At 41.3% G+C, this 12,936-nt stretch overlaps 1 protein-coding gene across 3 annotated transcripts in view; it reads right to left on the reverse strand.

Annotated features, from left to right (window-relative positions):
* The window catches only part of DNAH5 (dynein axonemal heavy chain 5), a 326,976-nt gene that overhangs the window by 229,415 nt on the left and 84,625 nt on the right, over window positions 1–12,936 (reverse strand). For all 3 annotated transcript variants that reach the window (XM_066243771.1, XM_066243781.1, XM_066243766.1), the window contains exons 4-9: window positions 8,854–9,014; window positions 7,020–7,241; window positions 4,738–4,875; window positions 3,491–3,667; window positions 1,789–1,902; window positions 655–762 (exon numbers count right to left, since the gene is read on the reverse strand). In XM_066243771.1, the coding sequence (XP_066099868.1) occupies window positions 655–762; window positions 1,789–1,902; window positions 3,491–3,667; window positions 4,738–4,875; window positions 7,020–7,241; window positions 8,854–9,014 (920 nt within the window). The remainder of the gene's footprint in view (window positions 1–654; window positions 763–1,788; window positions 1,903–3,490; window positions 3,668–4,737; window positions 4,876–7,019; window positions 7,242–8,853; window positions 9,015–12,936) is intronic.

A 12,936-nucleotide genomic window follows, 5' to 3' on the forward strand; every position in this document is an offset into this window, starting at 1 on the left:
CTGAAAATTTCTTTATTGTCATACAACATTTAAAAGATTTGCCTTAGCAATGAAAAAGTCATCTATTTCTTAGAGGCCATTCATAAAGGGAAAAGCAACAGTGCTCACCATACACACTTAGGAGTTAGGACATAAGGTTTAAACATTGTTATGTTTTTTTGGCAGAATCATTATAATTGCTATATGGATTACTGGAACGTTGCAAGTGGCTTTTATTACCATAATTATTATCCTAAAAACACCAAGTAAACAACTGTGGCATCAAATAAATTTGGCACAATAGCATACAAAATATGAAACAGGGGAGAGTCAGTTTTTCTTAATTATAATTTACCCATGGGAATAAATAATGTGCTACATAACATAGGTAAGAAATTCCAAAAAGAAAGAACCTTTTTTCATTTTTTATCATGTAAATAACACAATATTTATTATAATAATTAACTTTGAGAAATAATCCTTCATGATTTGCCAGAATTAACCTCTTACATAAACTTAATTCTCTCTCTATTGACAAGTTAAGCTTTTTTATTATTATTGTAAGATACATAGACATTGGACTGTGCTAATATGGTAATTTTTAATTACCAAAACTTGACCACTGGCAAAGAAATATTGATATAAGTGACCGTGAACTTTATGCTATGCACGTACCTTTACAAACAGAGATGTAATCTTCTCGGAGGTGTTATAATAATGAGAGATACTATAGATCATTTTAATTGCATTTATAAGTGTGGAAATAGCATCGATCATGGATATCTGGAAGACACACAGAAGTTTTCCAGGAAACAAATATCAAATTCAGCAAAATTATAATAGTCTAATCATGATATCTTCATTAGAATAAAGTATAAAGTTTAGCTAAGTGATTTTTACTTAATATTTAAAAATATTATCTAACATTTCACATAAATATATTTAAGGATCATTTTATTATTTAGTCATATGCACTTAATCAAATTTTGTTTCAATGCAAGAAATGTTAGCTTTCTTTTAATGACAAGGAGGGCATGTTAACAGTTGGTTTTTAATCAATAAAAGGAGGCACTTCCTAAAGTTAAAATATAAAAAAATCATCTGCTTCCTACAGTAGTGTACCCCACAATGTCAGCTGCAATACATAGTGGAAAATGGAATATGCAACAAATATTTTTTAAATATCACATATACATCTTTAATAGATGGATGGATAGGTGAATAGATAGGCAGACAGAATGATATAGATATAGATATATAAATGTATGTGTATATACATTTCATTTTCTTAAGAATAAAATGAGATTTCACCTGACATGTGGTGGCACAATGTATAGTGTGTTGACCTGGGACACAGAGGTCCCAGATTCAAAACCCCAAGGTCACCGGCTTGAGCATGGGCTCATCTGTTTTGAGTACAGGCTTGCCAGACTGAGCACAGGGTCACCGGCTTAAGTGTGGGATCACTGAAATGATCCCATGGTCAGTGGCTTGAAGCCAAAGGTTGCTGGCTTGAGCAAGAAGTCACTGGCTCAGCTTGAGTTCCCCCACCCCAGTTAGGGCACTTAAGAGAAAAATCAATGAACAACTAAAGTGACGCAACTACAAGTTGAAGCTTTTCATCTCTCTCCCTTCCTGTCTCCTTGTCTCTGTCTCTCTCTTGCTTAAAAAAAATAATAATAATAATAAAAAGAGATTTCTAAGACTTTTCTAAGAGACTGTAATATCTATAACACAAAACTCCACACTGAATCCAGCAGGTATAAAAGGGCCATCAGTAAACTAAAAGAGTAGAAATCATTAACTCACAAGGTCACTGCTGTACAAGGGGTCACAGCATTTTTCAAGTGTGTACAAATATTTGACATTGTCTTTTGCCTCATTAGCTGCATCGGTGATTCGAATATCCATCTCCCGCCAAGTCTAAGTATAGTACAGGAAAGGAATTTTAATGCAATTATTAATACAGAAACTTCAATATAACAGCTGCTAAGAGTCATCATAAGTCCCTTGGGCCAGACTTTCAACTGGTCCTGCACATCTCACATAAAACTGAATCCAGAGGGATAAATTATTACCACACTGAAGGGCAATTTAAATTGTTTGACTAAATTTTTAAAGATATCTCTCTCAGGCCTTCTCTTTTAAAACCTATTTAAATAACTGGCACAGAGTATAAAGAGAAATTCACCTCCCTTTTAAATCCATACCTTTTCTCCTCTTCTGGCTACTGTGCACCTCACACCCATAATTCCTATCTTCCTTCTATTCTAACCTGAACTCCCTTTCCCTATATACCTAAACATTTCTTCATCCATTAATGTAGCAATTATTTATCAACTGCCAACCACATGCGAGGCTGTGCTATACCCTAGTTTTAGATATCTTTCAAAATGGACAGATATCTAAAAGTAGGAGAAGTAAAAGGAAATTAATTTAGCACAAGCCAACAAGGTTTGACTGACTTTATGGAAATGCTGCTATTTCTGAGCTATAGCACAATGAAATGATTGCATTCTTGAGCAATGATATAAGCTAAATCTAAAGCAGTTATTGAAACAAATTATTATTGATTTTTTAAATTATTTTCATAGATTGAAACATTCATGCAAACTGCTATTAAGTAGTCTTTATGGTGTCAATGCCAGATGTGATAGGCACCTCTGATGGTCCCCAATGACGACTGACTCCTGGTATTCATGTTCTGCGTCATCCCCACCCCTTGATTGGGAGCTGAATCTAGCAATTCACTTTTAATAAACAGGCTGACAAAAGTGATGGGCTGTCACCTCTGGAATTAGCTTACCAAAAGATGGTACTTTCTACGCTGGGCGCTCTCTTGCACTCTGCCACTTACTCCTTTTAAGGGAAGCCAGATGCCATGTTGTGAGGGACCCACATGATAAAAAACTAAAGGAAGTCTCCAGCCAAAGGCCAGCAAGGAACTCAACCCTGCAACAACCACATGAGCAACCTGGAAGCAGATCTTCCCCAGTTGAGCCTGCCGATGAGCCGACATCCCTACTGCAACCTCATGAGAAATTCTGAGTCGGGGCACCAGCTAACCTACACAAAAATTCCTGAACCACAGACTGTGTGATAAGAAATGTTTGTTTTAAGTTGCTAAGTTTGGGAGTAAATTGTAACATAGCAATATGAAACTAATAACCAGGACTAACTATAGATATATAAGGTAAGTTTTCCTTATTACTACTCCTAGTTGTTCTGAGCTCATAATGTATATAAAATCATGTTATGATACTACATCATAATTACATGTAATGCCATCTAATAATACATATGCATACAGGTACATAAGCCAACAAATATCTTTAATTCAAGGGCTATTTCCACAGTATCTAAAATTATAGATGGGCAATATCCAATCTTAAAAGTGTTATTTTTCCATGAAGGTATAATAATATTTTTCTATCCCTAATTACTCTATGACCTGGAAGACTCCATGACATGAAATTCCCATTTCATGAAGCAAAAAGAAATGTCTGGTGACCTTCAGAAGTTTCGACCTGGCAGCAGCAAGCACTGCCAGCACAGCCTTCACATCTGGGCTTTTCAGCTGATCCAAAAGGTAGTTAAACTTAGACAGCCTTTTCTTCCAGTGCTCCAACTCTGCTCGGGGCCCAAGGTCATCCGCTTCCTTCCGCAGCTGATTGCTTTCAGCAAGGACCTGTGAGTGCACAGCACAAACGCAAACCACTGAGTAGCACATTATATACTCATACATGGAGATATGAGTGTTATACATAAGCAAAAATAAGAAAGCAAATAAATGATGCTATCGGAATCATGCTATATTCTTAATCAGTTGCATGCTTTGAATGACAGCCTTTTACTAACATGTATTTATTTTCAATACTTCCACCAAAACTTAGGTGACTTGTTCAGACTGAAAACAACTTATTTAAGGAGTTTTTAATGAACTTTTGGAGGATACGACCTCAGCAAGTTTCCTTTGTTACTCACTTACTATGTATAACCCCGAAACAATATAACCTTAGAAAGCCCCCATGCCTTGTGTCAGTTCATTTTAACTGTACTTTCTTTTTGAAGTAATGTCCACCTCCACTTAGGACTTCCCTGAAAATATTTTTTTAAGGTTCAGTTCTCAAGATACCTTTTGGAGGACACACATAACCAGAAAACTTTTTGTATTTCTACAGATGTTCTCATCAAAGTAAATTATATCTTGAGGAAAAAAATTAGCAAAGTGCAGTCTTCTAGTTATGTAAGTCAGTGGTCCCCAACCTTTTTTGGGCCACGGACTGGTTTAATGTCAGAAAATATTTTCACGAACCGGCCTTTAGGGTGGGATGGATAAATGTATCACGTGACCAAGACAAGCGTCAAGAATGAGTCTTAGATGGATGTAACAGAGGGAATCTGGTCATTTTTAAACATTTTTTAAAAATAAAACATCGTTCAGACTTAAATATAAATAAAACGGAAATAATGTAAGTTATTTATTCTTTCTCTGCGGACCGGTACCAAATGGCTGGTCCGCAGCCCGGGGGTTGGGAACCACTGATGTAAGTACACAGAGTCATTACTTTCATCTCTTAGAATTCTTAGTATCTCTTCCTAACTGAAGACTATAAATTAAAACCATGTGAGCCTCTGACCTTTTCAGGGACTCTTGGCAAAATACTTAGGCAATGGGAATGGCAAATGATCTACCTTCTTCCACTGGCTAGTTCAGCAATACGGCATTTAAAATAATGTCTGGTGTTTGAAAATTACCTGTTCTGTTTGTTTGATCCATACTTTCATACAACCTTCTATTTTTTCCAAAGTCTCAGGGTTATTAGCTAGAGTCAAGTAGTCTATCGGTTCCTTCAGGGTCTTCAGTTCAAATATGTCACACTTTTGAAGGTTCACCTAATTATAATGAAAATTAATAAGGTGTGATGCTTTTTAAACACACACCCACACACACTTCTGGTTGACTCCTCAGCTTAGATCTTGAAAACACAGTGGGACAGAAAATGCCTAATTCTCCCACATGGAGCACAACACTCAAAAAGTGGATTCTAAGGTCAAATTCTGGGTCATAAAGAAAGAAAGGTGAACTAGAGAGAGAGTCACAACAACATGGAATTTGGAATTTAATAGAAAACTTTGAAATTAGATAACTCAAGAAACCAAAGAAAATGGGAAAGTTCCAAGAAAATTGATTAAGAGGAGGAGTAATTTCTAATCTATTACATTCATTTTTTAAGCTAACCATAGGGAGAGGCTCCCGTGTCCTTACCCAATAACATCTTTACAGTTAGCAAGTGGCAACAGATTTGGGTTTTGGTGAGGAGGGGGGAGGAAGGGAGTAGAGAAGGAGGTACCTTGGATTTTGACTTGACAATGAAACCTAGTGTGTTTTCAAACACTCACAATACAAAATGGACCTCCATATTTAATGAGGACATTTTCCTTCAGGTACTGTGCATCTGGCACTGTGACTCACGAAATTCAGACCTCAAGCCCAATCTCACTTTACTAGCAACAGAGCTAATATGTTTCTCTCAACTGGTTTAGAACCAGCAGGATAGGATGTGGTTAGCGGCCATGCTAAATGCCAACATTGCCAAGCAGCCAATTCATGAAGCCCAGGTCCTAAGGGCTTCCTGGTAAACCAGGTGAAACTAAAGAGCCCGTGAGGAGATGCAGAAGGTGGAAGGCACAGGCTGGGGAGGGGTGAGCACCGGATACTGTGATCACACTTTCCTCCCTTCAAACCAGCAGAGAGTGGCCTGCAGGGTGGGGGCATGCCTCTGCCACTGAGGTCTGCTGCAAGATAACACTGCAGCACCTGGGAGTTTTCCGGTTTCCTTCACTTGGCTTCCTCATAAAGCCCCGCCAGCCCTGCCCTCTAACAGTCCCCCAGTCCTGGCCCCAGAGCCCATCCCTGCTCAGAAGCACTGTCAGCCCCACCCACACATGGCTCAGCGGCAAAACGTTCCCCTGCCTGGATCTGGCCTCCTCAATTGGTGTTTTTCACACTGATGCCCTCTGACAGAGCTCTGACTGCCACCAGAACAGCCATTTGCTCACCTAAGCCTTTCTCTCGCTGCCCCAGCCCAGAAGGACCACACCTCTACCCCGCCCTACTCCCCACTGCACTTTCCACCTGCCACATGAAGAGAACTCACTGGCTTCACAACTTGGGCTCTGGGCCTCAAGAAGTGGCACTGCCTCCCTCTGTGTGGACATCCATCCCACTTTTTAAATACCTCTGCTACAAAATGAAGTGTCATCTATGAAAACATAGCTTTTTCATATAGAATAACAATTTAGTTTCATTCAACTTGCATTTTACTATGACCTGAGTCAGAGCCTATTGCTAATATAACAATTATGTTAGTTGGAATCACCCTGCCTCAGGCTGGATGAAGTTTACTCGAGTTTACTCTATCTCCTTTAGGAAGCCTAACACCTCCCTCCCTCCTTCCCAACATCCCACAGGGGACTCATCCCTCTACACTCCACACACGCCTGGTGTGGGGCTGTCGTCTTCCTCTGGTAATCACTCACAAAGACTTACTGAAGGCAGGACAAATTTTATGGAAGCTAAAGGTCATGCTTGCCAAAGTTATTGAAGGCCTTTTGGTCACAGGTTGAACCACTTGACCTACTCTCTCCTCTCCAGATATGTGCCAACTCCTCTTTCCTCCCTCCTCTTCAGGACTTGCTTCATCCCCACCCACCACCCAGCACACACATGCCCTGGATCCAGACTCCTGCCCTCTGCGTGCGGGTCAGTACCACAGGCATCCCATACGTTGCAGCCACACACCTGCCCTGACTGTCTTCCATCATAGTCAACATTTCTATAGATCCTCTGATCCATTAATCACTCCAAACTACAGGAATTTCAACCTATTTTGAGGGGGCAATAAGAATGCCTATGAAATTTTTTCAAGATTTGCAAGGTAGTGGAATTAAGACTATTTAAGAGGAGTATTATACCTTTCTCTGTTGGTTTGTTCAGCTTCTGATTGTTTTTGAAGGAGTAACTTATTTGCTCTTACCTTCTCCTTCAGACTCTCCTGTGCACCCGACAGGACACTGACAAAGCCTTCCAGGGAGCTCAGGAGCTCCTGCTGAAGGCTGGCTGCATCCTGAAGCCCACCGAGCTCGCCCCAGCCCTGGCCCGTGGCCCTGAGAGCAGGAACGAAGATGTCTGACAGCAGACGCCTCATGCTGTTGAGCAGGCCCCCGTCTGCGGCATCTAACATATTAAAGCTCACCTCCTGGAAAACAAAGAAGAGGTCCTCTACTGCAAAAATTACCTTCCATCACAACATAGCTACTAAATCTTCTCTGAATGTTGTTCATTAACCAACCATCCTGTGCAAGTAAATAAAGACCATCCAGATGAGAAAAGCAAAGGCTAGTACTTCAGAACTTGCTGTAGTAAAGGAGTCCACCAGTATCACTTGCATTTTGGCAGAGACTCAGAGGCAGGCAGGAGGGAGACAGCGGTCTAGTGCGGTGCCCTGATTGGAGGCTACAGGCCTGCGGACACTGGACTCAGGCTAACTAAAAGCTGGGTATCCTGTGTGATTGGTTAGGGGAGCACAATTGGCTTTCTCTGGTTGGCCTCAGGGAAGGCCATTGGAAGTACAAACAAAACTTCAGGAGATTGGCAGTCATGAATCAAATCTGGCCGTTCTGGCTGACTGTGACAACAGGTTTTGTTAGCTTCCTACCCGGCTTCCTGAAAGTTTGACAACCAGACTGGCTACCTGACAGAGCTCTGACTGCCACCAGAACAGCCATTTGCTCACCTAAGCCTTTCTCTCGCTGCCCCAGCCCGGAAGGACCACACCTCTACCCCCGCCCTATTCCCCACTGCACTTTCCACCTGCCACATGGAGAGGACTCGCTGGCTTCACAGGGGAGGGCTCTGGGAGTTGTTCACGTACGTTACGGGTTGCTTTCCTGGATAGGGTTGCAGGTTGTAGGTCAAAGTTCCATTGTTATATATGGCATGGTCATTGCCTGTTTTTCTAGTCAATTTCTCCATCCAGTAAATTATTATTTTCACACCCTGGTTCAGACATGAGCTTTATACAATTCTGAATTACAATCATCACAATAAGAATAAAATAAAGAGATCATAAGATGTTTACCAGTTTATCTACTCCAAGTAGAACAATGCGCCTATTAAGGGCAGAGGAGACATGTACAAACAAACTATTTCACACACAAAAAAAATAAAGTTATATATTCACTTTAAAAAATCTTATTTTAGCCTGACCAGGCGGTGGTGCAGTGGATAGAGCATCATACTGGGATGCAGAGGACCCAGGTTCGAGACCCCAAGGTCGCCAGCTTGAGTGCGGGCTCATCTGGTTTGAACAAGGCTCACCAGCTTGAGCCCAAGGTCACTGGCTCAAGCAAGGGGTCACTTGGTCTGCTGTAGCCTCCCCCGGTCAAGGCACATATGAGAAACCAATCAATGAACAACTAAGGAACCACAACGAAGAACTGATGTTTCTCATCTCTCTCCCTTCCTGTCTGTCTGTCCCTCTCTCTGACTCTCTCTATCTCTGCCACACACGCACACACAAAAAAAATCTTATTTTAAATGTACCAAATTTGCCAAAAAGTAAATTAGGTGGGGGGGGGATTCTTTTTAAAAGGAAAGACCTCACTGTTACACACACACACACAATGCTTTGTCAATTTTTGTTAATTAGTTGAACATTTAGTCCTCTTACCTAACAGATTTAAAAGAGATGCCCTTAATTGTTTTAAATGCTTTTTAAAACACTTCTTTGAAAGTAGTTTTGGCTATTTAATGAACGTTTAATGAACAATAATTTTTGGTAAGCGGGTAAAGGTTTGCTCTGCCCGTACCTGGTGGATGTTTTCCGGGGTGACAGCTTGGGAAGGGTCGCTCCTGACGAAGAACACACACAGTCCAGTCAGAGCAACCTCGTTCCCCTCGGTCACGAACACTTTAGGTTTCTTAATCTTTCCAGAAATAGGACTTACTCCTCCTGAAGAGCTATGTTGTCCTACAAATGCAAAAGAATTTTAATTTCACAACCGCTATTTGCAGTCCATGTAGTGACTTCTTCACATAAAATTTCCTCATTAAAATATTGTCCTGTTGGCTTAGCCATGTGATTTAGAAGGTCCACCACTTAAACAACCTCTACCCTGAGCACCAAAGGGACTTAAAAGGCTCTGTTTATTTCAGAATTGTTGCTTCAGAAAAAAAAACAAAAACCGGAAAGGAGAGGTGCAGAATAAGAAAGATTGGTGCAGCCAGGCCCTAGCTAGCTGGCTCAGTGGTGAAGTGTCAGCCTGGCGTGTGAAGTCCCAGGTTCTATTCCCAGTCAGAACACACAGGAAAAGCGACCATCTGCTTCTATATCTATCCTCCTCCCCTTCTCTGTCTTTCTCTCTCCACCCCTTCCACAGCCATGATTCGATTGATTGGTTCGAGTGCATCGGCCCCAGGTGCTGAGAACAGCTCCATGGAGCCTCCATCTCAGGTGCTAAAAACAGCTCGGTTGAGAGAATGTCCCCAGATGGGCAGAGCATTGACCCCAGATGGGGGTTGCTGAGTGGACCAGGGTTGGGGCACATGCGGGAATCTGCCTATCTCCCTTCCTCTCACTTAGCAAAAAAACAGAGAGAGAAAGAAAAAAACAAAAATTGGTCCAGAGCAGATTCTTGCTGAAGCTGTACATCATCTCTGTTGCAATGGGCTTTCACAGGGGCACTGAAAGGGGTAGGGGAGGTGACAGAATATTTTTACTTTTACTGCACATCAGGCCTTCTGCTTGGAACCTAGTCTATAATATGAAAACTCCCTACAACCGATCGCAGCTATGAGCCATCTCAAGTCACACAGCCAACAGGTGCAGAGCTGAGCTTGGAAACCAGCTCTAACTGCAAACCTCCAGATCTCTACCCCTTCCTGCTGCCCCCTCTCTATCATAGTCTGGTTGGTCCTTCACTACAATGCTGAGTCAGGACTGTGGAGAGGCAGGACAGCATTGTGAGGAACGGTATGCCCTCTAGAGCCCGGCTACCAGGGCTTCAATCTCGGGCTGCACTGCCTAGCCATGTGACCATGGACAAGTTTCTCTTTCCATGACTCAGTTTTGCTATCTGAAAAATGGAAATAGTAGTACTAAAACTCAGCACCTGGGACTGTTGTAAGGATTAAATAAGTTAATGTCTGTAAAGCCCTTAGAAAAGCACATCAAAATACTAGCTCGCTAAGCATTATCATTTTTTTAATTTTATTTATTTATTTGAGAGAAAAGAGAGAGAGAAAAGGAGAAAGAAAGGGGAGGAACAGGAAGCATCAACTCCCATATGTGCCTTGACCAGGCAAGCCTGAGGTTTTGAACCAGCAACCTCAGTGTTCCAGGTCAATGCTTTTACCCACTGCACCACCACAGGTCAGGCAAGCTTTATCACTATTATTATCTGGAAATTCATTTCGGGTCATCCAAGCATGTAGCTCATGAGTGGACCACTGAAGTGCACAGAGTATGCTCTGAGTTACTTTACTGTGCTCTTGTCTGCTCAAGAAAGTTTTAGATCTCCAAATGAACTGGTAGCTCAAGGAAGACTACTGGGGTAGGAGCTAGATTGTTAGTGCTAACAAAGGGATTTGGGGAGGGGAGTGGACTGGAAGCTGAACCCTAAGACCTGGGCTTAGGTCCTCTTAGAGGAGTCCTCTCCTGAGGTTCTTTCATCCCCATGGTGCTGGTCTAGGGACTTGGACTGGGGTGATGACAACAAACCCCTCCAAGAAAGGAAATCAGAAGATTTCTCTCTCATTCAGAATCATGTCCCACTTCTGACTAATATCATCTGGATCTCATGAAGAAGATGTTAAACTAGAAGTTTCAACAAGGCACCAGGATAATATAGATAACAGAAACAAAGAGATTGTTAGGGCAAAAAATAAATCCTGCAGCAACTTCAAAGTGCCTGATTAAACATCTCACCCACAACCGAATTAAGAGTCTCAGGAGTGTGTAGACTGAGGAAGGATTTGGTGAGAACAGCTCTCCTGTATGCAGAGGGTCCAGGTGGGAAATGCGTCCACTTATACCACAGGTCTAGATGGAGGTGAACAACTGTCCCACTTCACCCAGGATTGAAGGGTTTCCTAAAACATGGGACTTTCAATGCTAAAACCAGGTCAGTCTTGGGAAAACTAGGATCATTGGTCACCATAGTCAATAAACAGACTTTTCAGTCCAGCTACCAAAAAAGTCTGATTTGTGTCCCCTGAAGTTTAGGGACACATTGGAATGGGATATGAGACCTCCCTTAGAAATCTGAGCACAGCACACAACAGGAAAGATGAAGAGTAACTGGACTGAACTGGGAGCTGGTGGCATGTCCGTCAATGGTAAAGACAAGAAGTGGTAACTGTTTCTAGTGAACCAGTTGGGATCCTCATGAAAAGAAAGTGAGCCTGGAGCCACCTGAAAGCATGTTCAAGAGGAGTGCTACAAGGATGATGGAACAGAGCCAGTTGGTGTGGTGTATGCTACCAACATACAGGAGGAAAGGGCTACGGCCACTGGGAGGAACACATCACCAAGGGCTATGCAGCCAGGGCTCCCAGTAGCCATCACTGGAGACCCCACCATAGTGGCTACAAGAGCAAGGGCCCAGAGAACGCAAGGTCAGCTAGCTCATAACAGTGCCAAGTCCAACAAAACTTGCTTATCACCTCCTACCTTTAGTCTCTGCCCAACTTCAAGCCTGACACAGTGAGAACCTGTGGTTAACACAATGTGGATGAGGGATAGAAGCAGTAGATGAGAAAAGAAAGGACCACATGCAAATATCGACCTTCAGAGACCCCTGCTTGGGGTGGGGGTGGGAGGAAGAAGGAGGGCTAGGAAGGAAGATCAACTGATTTTCATCAACTGGATATCTTTTAGTTTCTGAATTGAGATTGTGTTTATAATTCTAAGCAACTGTAGGAATTTTTCTTATCTACAAATATCTAGAAAAATCATGGGATTGTCTGAATTTTAATCCAAGGTCAGAAGGACAATCACACCCACTGAAAAGGTTTAAAGGGAAAACAGGAAACAAAAATAAACCCTTCTCATTTATTGTATGATTGTACATACGAAGGCAAGCTCATCAAGTGCATAGTTCATGAATGAACTCAACATTTCATCAGCTTCACAATCTGAGATAGAACTCAAAACTTCTGTATTATTGTGACTTTTCACTCAAAATATACTTTTGGACCATAAGACATCAGATAGATCATTTTAATTAGATGCTGGTCATTTAGATTACACATGCATAATTTCCTCAGTTTTTAAATGCAACAGTACAGTTGTACTCTATACCAACAGCAATAACTATTTTTCCTTTCTTCAAAAAGGTAATAAAAGGATGCATAAGATATTTTGATGTAATCATAATGTATTTGTTTATGTCACTGGTTTGACTTTTAAATTATATAAATCCCCATAAAAGTAGAATGAGATTTGCCAGTTGAATCCACACAAAGATTTACAAATTTTTCTCAAGTGAAAATGACTAAACTTATCATTCAATATTACTCATTTTCATCATCGTTAGTAGAAAATAAACACAATGTGATATTTAACTGTGGAAAACTCATGTTAGGACTACTGGCAACAATTCCTATGTTAAAAAGAAATAGTGTCTATATAGAGAGAAAACAGATGCCCATAGATAGTTCTAGAACATAATTCTGTGGATTGAACCAGCATGTAAGGAAAAGAAGTCGCAAAATGTAAACTACTTTATTGTTCTCAAGTTAACAGCACAGCCTGAAAAAAGTAAATAAAACATCTCAAATAAGAAGAACAACCAGGCTAACTACCCATCACTATCTGTCCCCTTTCCTTAAGGTACAAATGGAACCTGGGCCTCCTCCCTGACACCTCACTGCTACCTGTTCAGTTCCCACAG

Source organism: Saccopteryx bilineata, chromosome 1, assembly GCF_036850765.1.
Source record: "Saccopteryx bilineata isolate mSacBil1 chromosome 1, mSacBil1_pri_phased_curated, whole genome shotgun sequence".
In the NCBI taxonomy this organism is placed as follows: domain Eukaryota; kingdom Metazoa; phylum Chordata; class Mammalia; order Chiroptera; family Emballonuridae; genus Saccopteryx; species Saccopteryx bilineata.